This window comes from Plasmodium cynomolgi, chromosome 12 (assembly GCF_000321355.1).
Source record: "Plasmodium cynomolgi strain B DNA, chromosome 12, whole genome shotgun sequence".
Classification (NCBI taxonomy): Eukaryota; Apicomplexa; class Aconoidasida; order Haemosporida; family Plasmodiidae; genus Plasmodium; species Plasmodium cynomolgi.
In genome coordinates, this window is record NC_020405.1 from 985811 (window position 1) to 1001764 (window position 15954).

Sequence of the window (15954 nt, forward strand, 5' to 3'; positions counted from 1 at the left end):
TATGGACTGAAAAAAGGATCGACTTTGTTCCCTACCCGACATGAATGCTTTGTGCATGCGTAGAAGGGTCTTAATGGTAGCAGTGTGCCGAGTGGTAGCAGTGTGCCGGATGGTAGCAGTGTGCCGAGTGGTAGCAGTGTGCCGAATGGTAGCAGTGTGCCGAGTGGTAGCAGCGCGTCGCTCACCTGGGACTTTCCCCCCACATGAACTCCTTTCACCCCCTTCCCTGTAGCGTAACCCTCAGCTTGTCTCTACAGAGAGTTAGCCCCACGGAGTTCATAAGAGGGAGAGGAGCACTCGGACCAAAGCGTCGTCTTGCTAGCTTGCCACCTTGTTAGCTCGCCGCCCTTCCAGCGTGCGGCCCCTATAGTACCCCCTTTCACAGCGGCGTAACCCACGTCACAGAAGGTGAGCGCCCTGGAAGGGACGACTCCTCAGGGAAAAACCACGTTGCACCAGTAGACACTCACCTAGACCAAAAACGAATGCGAACCCGTCCCACCTCATGGATTCTGTTAGCAAATGTGTCATCGGGACGAAGATCTTCGTCAGGGATAAACAAAAGGTAATTTTTTCTGACCATGGAAAGAGCTCCACTGCATGTGCGTACATGCATAGTCGTACCCATGTCGTTACTAGGCCTTTTTTGTTGGCCGCTTTTTTTTTTTTGTTTTCCCTTTTTGAGGGCGTTACCGGTTGATCCTAGTCCACGCCACGTGGATGCCCTGTTGGAAGCGCGCAAAGGGATTAGCTGCTAGGCAGTTAATGGCAAGCGGATTAGCTGTCAAGCTGTTAATGGCAAACCAGCATGCTGCCACTCAGCTAATCGCCCACCAACTTGCTGCCACTGCGCGAATGTCTCCCCATTAATTACCCCCCATTGACCGCTCCCCCGTCAGGTGTGGGTGTGCGCCGAAATCATAAAGGAAGGAACGGATCTGGTGGCCAAGACGGAGGATGACGAGATCGTTGTGTTGAAGGAGAAGGACGAGTTCCATCTAAGGAATTTGGGTACGTATGCTCTCCCCGATCAGTAGGCGCACCGATAAGTAGGCGCACCGTAACTCGTCCAACATACCCCAAATGTGATTCCCCCACGATAAGCGTATCATCCTGTTCATTTTCTCCTGCCTCTTCCCATCCTTAGACGTATTCGACTCGAGCGGTCTCTCAGCCCCCTCAGACTTAACGAATCTAACTCACCTGCACGAAGCATCCATACTGCATAGTTTGAATGTCCGATTCGATATTGACGAAATATATACTCTAACGGGACCGATTCTGATCGCAGTGAACCCATTTAAGATAATTCCAGATTTGTATTCTGACAACATGCTAGCTAAACATGTGCAACCGATTCAGTCTAAAAGTCCACATATTTTTTCCACTGCCAATAGTGCATACCTAGGGATGTGTCAGCATAATAAACCTCAAACGATATTAATAAGTGGAGAGTCAGGTGCAGGGAAGACCGAATCAACAAAATACGTGATGAAATTTCTTGCTTGTGCAGGTTCAGACATTAAAAATAGATCCCTGATTGAGTGTCAGATATTAGAGAGTAATCCTTTGTTAGAGGCATTTGGGAATGCAAGGACTCTGAGGAATGACAACTCGAGTCGTTTTGGGAAGTTTATTGAGTTGCAGTTTTCTTTGGACAGGCGGGGTGGGGGTCAGTACTACACCAAGGGGAAGTTGTGCGGCGCGAAGATTCGGACCTACCTTTTGGAGAAGGTTCGGGTTTGCTACCAGCAGGAGGGAGAGCGCAACTACCACATTTTCTACCAGCTCTGCAGGGCGGCCAGGGAGGCGAAGGTGGCGGCTAAGGGGGCGGCTAAGGGGGCGGCTAAGGGGGCGGCTAAGGGGGCGGCTAAGGTGGCGGCTAAGGGGGCGGCTAAGGGGGCGGCTAACGAGTCGGTTGACATATCGGCTGACAAATCGGCTGACAAATCGGATGACAAATCGGCTGACAAATCGGCTGACAAATCGGTTGACGAATCGGTTGACGAATCTCCTAGGAACACTTCCAACTCTGCGAACGCCGCTAACATTGAGAGCGCCGCTCAGGAGGAGGCGCGCCTGTACCGCTTCCCCGCGACGGAGAAGTACAGGGACCCCGAGATGGGCGCGAAGCCGGTGAGCATAAACCTGACGGGCTTCCAAAGCCACGAGCACTTCCGCTACCTGACCAAGTCGAGCGTGCACGAGTTGAGCGACGTGAACGAGCTGGAGTTATTCGAGACGACCGTATACGCCATGCAGACCATCGGGATAAGCGAATCGGAACAGCACCAAATATTTCGTGTGCTAGAAGGGATCTTATACATTGGGAACGTCCTATTCAGTAATGACGAAAGTAGAGAAGAGTGTCGCATTTTGGAGGATTCCCTTTCTGATTTGAAAAAGGCTGCATCTTTTTTAGATGTAGATGCAGAAGAATTAAAAAACGCACTCTGTTATAGAACCATTGTAGCGAATAACGAGTGTTATAAAAAACCAGTAAATGCAACCGTAGCAAACGATGTCAGGGATGCACTAGCTAGAGCCATTTATGGATGTCTATTTTTAAAAGTAGTAGAAAGAACAAACGAATCCGTAGGTTTTTCAGAAGACAATAATTTGTTATTTTGTGGGGTTCTAGATATATTTGGGTTCGAATCATTTGCACTAAATTCATTTGAACAATTGTGTATCAACTATACTAATGAATGCTTGCAACAATTTTTCAACAATTTCATATTTAAGTGTGAAGAAAGGTTATACATTGATGAGGGGATAGAGTGGGACCCATTAGACTTCCCCGATAATGCAGATTCTGTCAATTTGCTTGAATCCAAACCGTATGGGGTGTTCTGTATGCTGGACGAGGAATGCTACGTTCCATCTGGGAAGGACAAAACCTTTTGCAGTAAAATAATTAGTAAGCATTGTTCCCCCCTTGGTACTGCCACCAATCGGTTTATGGCTGTGAAGACGGACCCATCCTCTTTCGTCATTGTTCACTTTGCTGGAAAGGTCACTTATAATACATCTGGATTTTTGGAAAAGAATAAAGATCAGTTATCAGTAGATGTACAGAAGGTACTTGTGAACAGCAAGAGTGAATACACTTCTTCACTTTTTTATAAATATTTACGAAGAAATGTGGAGAAAAAAAGATTTCAAACTGTTTCCAGCGAATTTAAGGAACAGCTTCATCAGCTGATGCGAAGAATCCAAGAGACTGAACCCCATTTTATTAGATGCATTAAACCTAATTCTCAGAACATGCCCGAAATTTTCGATCGCGTCTCTGTGAATGAGCAGCTCAAGTATGGGGGAGTCTTACAAGCTATAAAGGTTAGTCGTTCTGGGTACCCTGTTAGACTTACACACACGGACTGCGTAAAGGATTACTCTATTTTGTTGAACAAGGAAGGGAAGAAGCTGTTTCGGGATTATGAGACCAAATCCTGGGCTCAGAAGGCCACCTTCGTCCTCAGCCAGCTGCACCAGTGCGACGCCATACAGAACTTGATCGCCTCGCTGGGCGCGGCGAAGCAACGGCGTCAGATGGAGGAGGCCGCACTCAGGGGGGGGGTCGGCAAGGGTGCTACTGGGGATATTAGGGGCACATCTGACAGTGCCGCGAACGTCGAGAACGTCGCGAACCCGGATGAGAGAGACAACGTGGTTAACCCCGATGAGAGAGACAACGTGGTTAACCCCGATGAGAGAGACAACGTGGTTAACCCCGATGAGAGAGACAACACCGCTAACCCCGATGAGAGAGACAACACCGCTAGCCCCTCCAACACCGCTAACCCCTCCACCGCCGCTGACAAGGCTGACAGCGCGCTCATTTGGGCGGTGGGTAAATCTCTGTGCTTCTTCAAGAGTGAAGCGTACAACGTTCTTTCCACCCTGCGAAGCGACTTCCGATCTGTGCAGGCAGTAGTGTTGCAGAAGAACTACAAAGCGTATCGACAGAGGAAGCTATTCTTGACGATGAAGAAGAAAGTGGTGCTGCTGCAAAGGTGGACCAGACACATACTGTTGGTCATTCGAAATGAGAGGACAAAGGTGGGAAGAGCGATACAGCTGATCTGTTTACACATATATGGCTACAGCATTCGAAAGGCTTTCCTACACAAGAAAAAATGTGCGACTATTATACAGGCACATATGAGAGGCTACTTGACAAGGAAGCATTACCAGGAGTACAGACTTAACCACTATGCAAGCCTCATCAAAGCGACATGGAAGATGCACAAGGAGAGGAGGCATTTAGCTGACATGAAACGAGCTGTGGAAAAAATTCAACTTAAATGGAAAGGAATTTTAGCGAGGAGACAATTGAGGAGACTGAAGGAGGAAGCGAAAGAAGTAGGGGTGCTTATTCAGAGAAACCAGTGCTTAGTGAAGGAAATAGAGAATGAGAGGAAAAAAAAAATGGAGGCTGAGAACAAGCTGTTGAAGGCCTTCGCTAGTGTGGAGAAGCTAGCCAAAAGGGTCGACTTGCTCGAAAGGAACAATCGGGACAACGAGGATGTGATTAAGGGATTGACGGAGAGGCTGGCTCAGGCGAATGCGCCATCTAGCAGCAAGTTCCCCAGCGAGTGCGCGAGGATAAGGGTGGCCCCCCTACCCCGCGGGGCGGACATCGCGTCTCCGGATACCGCCGCGTCGCCTGTTAGTACCGCCTCCCCTGTTAGTACCGCATCCCCTGTTAGCACCGCCTCCCCCGTTAGTACCGCGTCTCCTGGTACCACCGCCTCCCCTGTTAGTACCGCATCCCCTGTTAGTACCGCCTCCCCTGTTAGTGCCGCCTCCCCCGTTAGTACCGCTTCTCCTGATAGTACCGCCCCCCCCGAGACGGGCACACCTCCACGCACAGACGACATAGAGACCCTCCTCAGCAAGATAAAAAAACTGGAATGGGAAAACAAAGAATATATGAAGAAAAACAACACGCTAAATGAACGTTACAACCAGCTTCTCAGACTTCTGTCCGACATTAAACGGAAGGACGTGTTCCTTGAGAGTGGACAGGCGACGCAAGTAGTACTACAGAGAGGGTCAGGTACGGAGAGGTTCACCACAGAACAACATGGTGATACTTGGCCCGAACAGTCTATAGAAAAGAGAGTCGCACGAATTGGAGAAAAATACGCTGAGCAACTGAACACGAGAAGGACTACTCATCGGCAAAATGGAAAGAACGTAGATATACTGATGTGCGGCCCTAAGGGAGTTGGAAAGACGAGTCTATTGGAGGATCTCTTTGTTCGAATTGGAGATGAAATAAACCTTAATTTGTTACGAAAAAATAAAAAAAAAATTTCTGATGAAAGTAACTCATTTATATATGACACGTATGTAGTGACACATAAATATGCTACAGTAAAAATTTGTGATTGCATGTACAGTAGCAACAGGAGTGCAGAAGATGGTCTGTTCAATTTGGTAAAAAGCTCTGCTTGCATCGTAGTTGTGTTCGACTCAAGCAATGGCGATTCTATTCACCCAGCGTTGCATCTCCTTCAGGAAGCAGCCCTAACGAATGTTAAGAGAAGAACCAAACTGCATCTACTTGAAAATATATTCAACGAGAAAATAAATTTAAAACAAAGTACATGCGATGTATCCTACGCGTTGAGGGTAGCCAAAGCATGTAGTGCTAACTACGTGAAGGCACTCGATATGTATGACATACTGAATAATTATGTGTGTGGGGAGAAGTCCTACTTGTGTTCCATTCCTGGGAAGACATACCACATGCACAGAAATGATGAAGCCTTTCCGTGGCAGCACTCCGATCGGTACCACCACTTCGCCAAGCAGATCGGGGGAGGCATCGGAGGTATCGGAGGTACCGGAGATCTCGGGGGAGGCCTCCCTCCACGTGACTACATCAATACATATGTACATGCACACCAAATGGAGGACACCGAAAAATCCGCGATGGAAACACATGCCCGTGTGAACCACCTGAATTTGAACTTCCCCCCCGAGGAGGAATTCCTTCCAAAGTATTTCACATCGAAGAGAGACGAGCACACAACTCGGGGTGACGAACACACCACTCGGGGTGACGAACACATAACTCGCCGTGACGAACACAAGAACAATAACAGCGTGTATTCCATGGTTAGCTCATTTAAATCCCTTTGTAGTGTTCATCCCAAAAAGAATGCACACGTGCAGCTTCTGCGAGAGTCTATGCCGCTAAACAGTTACGTATATGGTAACAAAAAATATAATGTCGAAATGGGGAAGGGTCTGCAGCCTATTTATGAAATCACACTCAAGGGGAGTGTTCCCATCACGTATCTTCTCATCGGACGAGACTCCATTAACAAAATGCACACGCTGCTCGCCGTGGGGTGCAAGGACGGAATTATTTACATTTACAAGTGTTTGCGAACCCCCCTCGAGAGTGCCCACGGCGGGCACTACTTCTACCAAGGTGCAGGGGGTGGCGGTGTTGGCGGTGTTGGCGGTGTTGGCGGTGTTGGCGGTGTTGGCGGTGTTGGCGGTGTTGGCGGTGTTGGTGGTGTTAGCGGTGTTAGCGGTGTTAGCAGCGTGAGCGGAGAGGACAACGCGAATATCACGTCCGCCAAGCTGCTGACGAAACTGTCGGGGCACAAAAAAGCCATCACGTGCCTCGTCTTCACATTCACAGAAGAAAAAATAATTTCGTCCTCAATTGACCGCACGATAAAGATATGGGAGGTAAGCACGGGCTTCCTGTTGAAGGTTTTCTCAGACTCTTCCGCAACTCTCTCTGTTTTGTTGCTCCCGACAAACCTGGACCTGTTCCTTTGTTCCAATTGCACATCCCTCCTTCGTATCGTCAACGTAAACACTGGTCATGTTAATCAGAAAATCAAGCTTGAAAGTGAAATTAGGACACTAGAGATGGATGATACAGGGCTTAATATCTTTGCAGGATCAAAAAATGGAACCATATATATCTTAGAAATAGTGCACAACGAACGTTTAGAGATTCGATTTAAATTACTTTTTTCCCTTTCTCCAATAACTTGTATCAGATTTGTTCCGAAACAACCTCTTCTGAGTTCTCCACTAATAACTGTGAACTCTTGTGATAACCATATGGGAATTATCGAATGTGTGTATGGGTCCAAGGGTATGGTCCTCACAAGTCTATCCGTTAAACATCGAATTAGAATTAACCACGCGCTGCTGCCCATCCGAAATAGCTACTCCAAGTTTGGGGGCGGCTGGGTCCTTTCCGGATCTGAAGATGGAAACATTTACATCTGCTCCCTCTTGCCGCAGTCCAACTACAGACTCGTCCTTTTAAAACATCACAAGGTGGGGACGCGCAGCTGCAGCGGAGTGAACGCGGAGTTGACGCGGAGTTGCAGAGGAGTAACCGCGGAGAGACGAGGCGCCCCGCCCGTGTTGCTCCACCTCGTGAGCGCGCCCAATTGGGACTCTTCACCGGTTGCACGTGCCCCCCGCGTGACACCAGTTGTCACCCCTCATTGTTATCTCCTCCTTGTTATCCCCTCATTATTATCTCCTCCTCGCTATCGCCTCATTATTATCTCCCCCTCGTTATCGCCTCATTTTCCCCGCCCCCTCGCAGGCACCCGTCATGGCCGTGGTGGTAAACGACATCGACACGCTAATGGTGTCAGGCGACTCCAAGGGAAACATGGTCTTCTGGAGGCGGGCTTTCGTGTAGGCGCCAGGGAGCGCGCGCCAAACCATTTTCCCATTAGGTAGCGCGCTCCGATTGGCTTTTCCCCATGAAAGGCCTTACAAGGAGAGCGTGCGGCAGATCGGTTCGCGCTCCCCCAGCTGCGAAAAAAAAAAAAACTAATTAACGATTTTTTTTTCCTTTTTTTTTCCTTTTTTTTTTCCCATTTTTGAGTTGAATCGGGTGTCCCCGGTTGTCCCTGTATCACGTTTGCTCTCGTCGCACTTTCAATTTGTCGTCTACCGCCCTACTCTCCTTCCTTCAAACTTGCCCAAAAGGGAGCAACGTCTACGAGCCCCTTTTTTTTTGGGAGCCTCCCCCCACCATGCGCTGTTGACAATTGGGCATCCATATATATAATGCCACCTTTTAAATGGGGCCACACTTTTTGCTACCCCATGTATAAATCGCCTCACCATTTTTAAACCACTCGCGGAGATATTTGCTCATTTTTTTATTTCTTTTCGTCCTCTCGACTTGCTTTTTTCTGTGCTTCATCGTTCTGTCGCAACAGGACAGCGCGGTGCTCCCCCGCTTGCCAACTTAGGCTAGCTTTTGCCCTACTATGTTCCGGGGCAAGGGGAAAAAAAAAAAAAAAAGAAGAAGCCATTGAGGCTGGGACTACAGGTAAGTAAAAAAATTACGACCCACTTGTGTAGGCACAAAAAAAAAAAAAAAAAGTAGTGACATGCGAAAGGGGGACCACGAAAGAGAAAAAAAAAAAAAAAAAAATGATAATTGAGCAGCATCGCACAACGGAGGCCCGCAAAAGCTTTTTTGATTTTTTTTATTATTTTCCCCGTTTTGCTCATTCTGTTATCTGCCCAGCGAGTAGCCACACTACTCTCCATGCACAACTGGGGGCTGTGTTGCCTTGCCCCTCGAGTAGAAGTCTGATGTGGGGGTGATGCCCCAAGTGGCGCTTCTCCATCTCCATTCTGCTGAAGGATACAGCTAGCCACGAGGTTTCTTTAAGGGGGGAGGGTATAGTAGTGAAGATCACCGTTTCTGTGATGCTCGTTGGGAAAAAAAAAAAAATCCGCTAGGGGAAGGAGCAGACCTGCGTTGCGAAGCGAAGCGGTGGACATGGCGGAGTTGTGGAGCGAAGCGGTGGACATGGCGGAGTTGCGGAGCGAAGCGGTGGATGTGGCGGAGTTGCGAAGCGAAGCGGTGGATGTGGAGGGGCTACGGGTAAAAGCGGTGGATGTGGCGGAGTTGCGGACAAACGCGGCGGACGTGGAGGGGCTACGGGTAAAAGCGGTGGATGTGGAGGAGTTCCGGACAAACGCTGCGAACGTGGCGGAGCTGCGGAGGATAATCCAACGCACCAGCCTGCGGAAGGGGTTCGTGCAAGACGTAAAGAGCAACTGGGAAATAAAAAGTCTCAAATTCGGAATCATGAACAAGGAAGAAATAATAAAATGCTCAGAGGTGAAAATTCTAAACAGAGAAATGTACAAAAACAACACAGGTATTCCATATCCGTATGGAGTCCTGGATCTGAAGTTAGGAGCTCACAAAAGTAACTCCCTGTGTGAAACTTGTAATCGAAATTTTATGAACTGTTCAGGTCATTTTGGATACATTGAATTAAACTATCCACTTTTCCATGTGGGATACTATAAGTACATCATCTACATCCTCTACTGCATATGTAAAGTATGTTCACATATCCTACTGAGTAATGAGAAGCTGGAGTTTTATACTAATCTGAAGAGACGTACAGTAGAGGATAAATTTTTCAAAAAACACATTTTTAAAAAAATTCTGAACAGTTGTAAGAAAGTAACCAAGTGTTATCGATGTGGATATCCCCAAGGAGTAATAAAAAAAATTATTAAGCCTAGTTTAGATCAATTCATGAAATTAAAACATGTAATTAAAACGAAGGAAAATGGAAAAATGGTAATAAAAGAGGATGATTTGAATAGTCTTTACGTTTTGAATCTCTTCAAAAATATGAATCCATATCATATCAAACTTTTAAATGTAGAAAATCCAGAGAAACTACTCATAACAGCCTTGTTGGTACCTCCTAACACGATTAGACCATCTGTTATAATTGATGAACATGGCACAGCAGAGGATGATTTGACATGCATTCTTTCAGAAATCACACAACTTAATAACACCATTAATAATCAATGTAGTAATGGATACCAAACTAATCAATTCCTAGGCAATGTAGAATTTTTGCAATTACAGACTACAAGATTTATTAATAGTGATTCCCCTGCTGTGTCTCAATTACTAGCTACTCAAAATATTTCAAAACCTGGTAGAGGTATCTGTCAGAGACTTAAGGGTAAAGAAGGTAGATTTAGATGCAACCTTTCTGGTAAAAGGGTAGACTTCTCAAGTAGAACCGTTATTTCACCGGATCCGAATATCTCTATAGATGAGGTAGTCATTCCTGAAATTATTGCTATGAGACTTACCTATCCAGAGAAGGTAAATCGGTATAACATCGAAAAGTTGAAGAAACTTATAAAGAATGGAACGAATACGTGGCCTGGGGCAAATTACATTATTAAGAAAGGGTGCAACGGGAGGAGTTGCTCAAGGGGCGGCGGGTTCTCCTCGCAGGGGGATTCCATCATCGACGTGGTGAAGCGGTACGTCGGCCGGGGGGGGGACCCCTCAACGGGGCAGTCTACCTCCACGGGGCAATCCCCCCCTACTGGACAGCTCACCTCAACCGGGCAATCCCCCCCTACTGGACAGCTCACCTCAACCGGGCAATCCCCCCCTACTGGACAGCTCACCTCAACCGGGCAGTTCACCTCAACCGGGCAGCTCACCCCCACTGGACAGCTCACCCCCACCGGCCCGGCGGCGGACCCCCGCAGAGGCAACCCCGCCATCAACAAAATCAGCCTCAAGTACGCGAACAAAAAGTTTGTTATAGAGAATCTGCAAGTAGGAGACATCGTGGAGAGACACCTAGTAAATGGAGACATCGTGTTGTTCAATCGGCAGCCATCCCTCCATCGAATGTCTATCATGTGTCACAAAGCGAGAGTCATGAAATATAAGACGTTTCGATTCAACGAATGTGTTTGCTCTCCTTACAATGCGGACTTCGATGGGGACGAAATGAATTTACATGTACCCCAAACAGAGGAAGCAAGAGCAGAGGCTCTATATCTGATGAATGTAAAGCATAATTTGATTACTCCAAAAAATGGAGAAGTGATGATTGCATTGACGCAGGATTTCCTTTCAGCTTCGTACGTCATCACAAATAAGGATACCTTTCTGGATAGGGATTCCTTCTGTTTACTATGCTCCTACTTCTCAGATGCAAAGGTGGATATAGAGTTACCTGTCCCGGCTATCCTAAAACCGAAGGAACTTTGGACAGGTAAGCAATTGATAAGCGTACTCATAAAACCAAACAGGAAAGAAAACACAATAATTAATTTCGAATTGAAGGAGAGGGAATACTCAACGAAAAATGGAGACCTCAAGCATATGTGTCTAAACGATTCTTATGTGTGTTTCTATAAGTCTGAATTAATTTGTGGTTCTTTAGGAAAAAAAGTTTTGGGTTCTTCTAAATATGGTCTATTCTACTACCTCATCCATCATAACTCATCCTACGTTGCTCTAAAAATTATGAACCGTTTTTCAAAGCTCACTAGTAGATACTTCACAAACAAAGGAATGACTATAGGTATTGATGATGTAACTCCATCGGATACTCTAATTCAGAAGAAAAAGGATCTCCTACAAGCAGGTTACGAAAAGGTGAACAAAGAAATCCTTCTCTATAATGAAAAGAAAATGCAAATACAACCAGGATGTACTTTAGAAGAAACTCTCGAAATTAAGGTAAAAAATATTTTAGATGATTTACGAAATGATGCAGGGAAGACATGTAATCAATATTTAGATCATTTGAATAAGCCTCTAATTATGTTTAATTCTGGAGCTAAAGGAGCTCTCATCAATATTGCTCAAATGATTGCTTGTGTTGGACAACAGAATGTTACAGGTCAGAGGATTCAAAACGGGTTCATTAATAGGACCTTACCTCATTTCAATATTCATTGTAAGGACTCTGAAAGTAGGGGGTTCGTTCAAAACTCCTTCTACACAGGTCTTAATCCAACTGAGTTTTTTTTTCATACCATGTCTGGTAGAGAAGGGCTTGTGGACACAGCTGTTAAGACTGCAGAAACGGGGTACATGCAGAGGAGACTCATGAAGGCACTCGAGGATTTGTCAATTCATTACGACTACTCAGTGCGGTCTTGTGACAAACAAATTGTGCAATTTATTTATGGGGACGATGCACTGAACCCGTCTTATGTAGACAACAATAATTCGTATGCTCATCAGTTTGATAAAATTTTCGATCACATTATTTCCATTTCGTCTAGCAACATTCTGCTCTCCTATGGGAAGCCCGACCCGAAGCCCAATTTGGCCGCTTTGGCCGCTTTTCCCGCCTTCCCCGCCTCCCCCATTTCGCGCATCACCCACCGGGTGATCTCCAAAATGAGCGCCTCGGACGCTTCGCCCTTCATCCCCATGGCGCACGACGAGCACTTCGTGAGGATGGTCATGGAGAAGCCGGAGCGCAACCCCAGGTGGGCGCCTCGCCCAGAAGCAGCGGCGGGGGAAGAAGAAGCAGCAGTGGAAGAAGACGTGGAAGAAGACGTGGAAGAAGACGTGGAAGGGAGAGTCAAACTGGAAATAGAAGGCAGCGTATGGGTCGCCAAGCAGGGGCAGAAGCGGACGAAGCAGACGAAGCAGACGAGGCAGACGAAGCAGACGAGGCAGACGAGGCAGACGAAGCAGCTGACGCAGCCGAAGCGGCACCACCCCGAGGATGATGCCGATGAAGAGGCGACTACCCAAAACAACTGCGTCCTGCCGCCACACAAATATCAGTCTATTGCACGACTCGTAAATGATTATCGAAACGTAGTTGAGATAAAAACACTGATAGATAAAAATCAGATCTGCGTGAGTGAGTCGGAAAAGAAACTCGTACGAAGTATGTACAACCAGATGAGCAAAAACGTAGTGAAGAAAATCGAAATTGTTAATACGGTGTACCGGTCCGAGAGGGAAAAATCGCGTAGGAGTAAGGGGCAGTGTCAGGGCGAGACGAATTGCACGAGCGTGAGGGACGCGGTGGGTGGAGACACCACTAGTGCCGATGCGCAGGGTTATGCCTCCGCCAGTAGTGCACATGCGCAGGGTTATGCCCCCAACAGGAGGAAGAAAAGAAACGCACAGCCGCACAGCGGGACGAATGGCAGCCACGACAGGGATGAAGTGCCCCGGCTGTACGAAAGCAAACAGTACAAGCAAATGATAAAAAACGTAATCGCATTCGTGAGTGTATTCGAGTATATCGAAAAGAAGAAGCAACACTACATTCTCCTGCCATATGAAGTGGTGCAGTGGACCAATTTTCTTCTGAACTACCTCTCAGAGTTGATGCCAACAAATATATACGTTCATACCAAACTATCTCAAAGGGAAAATCCAACTCATCAGGAAAGGACCAAGACAATGAATATCTACATGAAGGAAATTAAAAAGTGGTTAATAGTGAAGGCCATCAATGTGTATAAATTCTTTAAGAACAAGAAGGGGGTGGATTTGATGAGACGAACTGATTACCTCGACTTTGTCCGTGCAGAGACGTATGACTCATCATATCGATACCTTTTTTATGACTATCCCTTTATAAACCTGAAGCAGTTGTATTTGTTTATTTTTTTTAATGTTTCAAAGTATTTTAAGTATATCTCTGCTCCGGGGGATGCCGTGGGGTCCATTTCGGCACAGTCCATTGGGGAGCCCGGCACGCAGATGACGCTCAAGACGTTTCACTTCGCAGGTGGGGAGAGTGAAAGTAGAGGAGAGGAAGGGGGTGGAAGAGGAGCCTCGTTCGTGTTAGAGGCGAGGCGTTTTCTCCTCATCTGTGGTGTTGGCCCCCCTCCCCCCGCAATTGCGCTTTCCACCCTTTTCACCGCTTCTCACCCTTTTCACCGCTTCTCACCGCTTCTCAGGCGTGGCCAGCATGAACGTAACCCTAGGTGTGCCAAGAATCAAAGAAATTATAAACGCGTCGAGCACTATTCAAACACCCATATTGAATATCCCTCTACAGGTGAAGGATAATTATAACTTTGCACTCATGATGAAATCCAAATTGGAAAAAACTACAATAAGAGATATATGTCTCTACATAAAGGAAGACTACACAAGTCGAGGGATCTTCTTATCTGTGAAGTTTAACGAGGAACTAATTCATAACTTATTTTTAAACATAAATGCGTATAGCATTAAGGAGATAATAATGAGACAGAGTCATATTAACAAAATAAAAATTAACAAAGTAGTTGTAGAGGTGGTAAATGAGTATAAGTTACACATGTCGTTGAAAAATGGAGAGTTTTTATTTTTTCAAATGGAGTCTCTGAAGAAGGGACTGCTGGATCTGCTCATTCATGGGGATAAGGATATAAAGCGGTGTATCATTAAGAAGGAGGAGGTGGAGGTCACGGACGATGAGGTGGAGGGAACGGGTGAAGGGGTGGAAGGCACAGGTGAAGGGGTGGAAGGCACAGGTGAAGGGGTGGAAGGCACAGGTGAAGGGGTGGAGGTAACGGGTGAAGGGGTGGAGGTAACGGGTGAAGGGGTGGAGATAACGGGTGAAGGGGTGGAGATAACGGGTGAACGGGTGGAAGGCACAGGTGAACGGGTGGAGATAACGGGTGAAGAAGCCGGCGGACTGTCTATGGGAATGCCCACTCTGTCGAGAGACCACCACCCCCAGGGAAAAAAACGCCCCCCTACTGCCCATGGCGACGACGCTAACCACACGAAAGGAGAAGAAGCCACCGAGAAGGAACGCCCCGAGAAGGAACGCCCTGGGAAGGAACTCCTTGGAAAGGAATGCCCCAAGGAGGAGAAGCTGCGAAACATCATGGAAGCCTTTAAAATGCAAATAAAGGAAGAAATGCTAAAAAGGGACAACCCAGGAGGGGATGAAGAAGGAGGAGAAGGAGAAGGAGAAGAAGAACTGCTTATCAACCTAGATACGATAAATATCGACTCGTTAAACTTAGAAAAAGTAGATCTAAATCAATTAAGGCATGAGAAAATTGACTTTTACGATAATGATGGGAATCTGTTTAGTGGAGGGAATGACCCAGAATGCAAAAAAAAAAAAAAAAAAAAATTATTTACTCGATCCTTGTGGAGGGAAACGCGCTGAACTACGTCCTGGGGTTGGAAGGAGTAGACTTTAAACACATCATTTCCAACCACGTGATTAATGTTTTTCAAGTGCTGGGCATCGAAGCCGCCAGAGTCACCATCATCAATGAAATAAAGAAATGTATCGAGGCGTACAGCATAGACATCGATATCAGGCACATCATGCTGCTGGCGGATATCATGGCCTTCACGTAAGTCCGGCTGACGTGTGTTTGAGTCATGTGGGAGAGTTCACGTAGGAGAGTTCGCTCGGAAGGCCTCACATGTGTGCTTCACACCACGTATCCAGCCCTTTCCTTTTGTGCGCTTTTTTCATCACTTCCCCCCTCGTCACCCCTCTCATATTTCCTTTCCACAGGGGAGACATCCTTGGGATAAACCGCTTCGGCATTCAGAAGGCCAGGCACAGCACGCTCATGCTGGCATCCTTCGAAGAGACCAACGAACACCTTTTCGTTTCCTCGTTTTTTAAAAATAGAGACGAAATTAATAATATCAGTGAGAGTATCATTGTGGGAAAAAATATTCCGATTGGCACGGGTGCCTTCCAGCTCCTCTACGACTACAAGTTGTAAGTGCTCTCGAGAGGTGAAGTGAGGTGTGATGCGATGCGATGCACGGTTGTCCAAGAGAGTGATGACCAGGCGAGCGGCCCCACTCCTGCTCACGCGATTTCCCCTCCACACATGCTCGCCCCCTTTTTTTCACCTTCCCCCCCGCAGCAACCGAGAGGAAAGGAAGCTCACCCTTCTGGAAAGGGCGCAGCAGGAAGTGCCGTGACGGAGAGATGGCCTGGCGGAGAGATGGCCTGGCGGAGAGATGGCATGGCGGAGAGGTGTCACGAAACTGGCACAGCTCAGTAAGAAACCAAGCCAGCTGAACGCGAAGAACCAAGTGCCCATTGAAGAGGCCACACCCTGGGGGAGTTCCCATTTTTAAATCCCGTTTTTTGAGAACCCCCCCTTTCCTTTTTTAACCACCCCATTTTGGAGGGGGAA

At 47.0% G+C, this 15954-nt stretch overlaps 2 protein-coding genes across 2 annotated transcripts; both read left to right on the forward strand.

Moving 5' to 3' along the window:
* Positions 1-505: 505 nt before the first annotated feature.
* PCYB_123340 (myosin PfM-C) lies at positions 506-7696 on the forward strand (the record flags this gene model as incomplete). Its single annotated transcript, XM_004223667.1, has 5 exons — positions 506-565; positions 900-1011; positions 1148-4598; positions 4839-7320; positions 7598-7696. 5 exons carry the CDS (start codon positions 506-508, stop codon positions 7694-7696), a joined length of 6204 nt encoding a protein of 2067 aa, XP_004223715.1.
* A 1101-nt stretch (positions 7697-8797) lies between these two features.
* On the forward strand, positions 8798-15736 carry PCYB_123350 (DNA-directed RNA polymerase III largest subunit; the record flags this gene model as incomplete). The annotated part of the gene is made up of 7 exons (XM_004223668.1): positions 8798-10326; positions 10561-13571; positions 13744-14339; positions 14514-14810; positions 14942-15147; positions 15315-15527; positions 15679-15736. The coding sequence occupies 7 exons, from the start codon at positions 8798-8800 to the stop codon at positions 15734-15736; spliced, it is 5910 nt and encodes a 1969-aa protein (XP_004223716.1).
* Between the last annotated feature and the right edge of the window lie 218 nt (positions 15737-15954).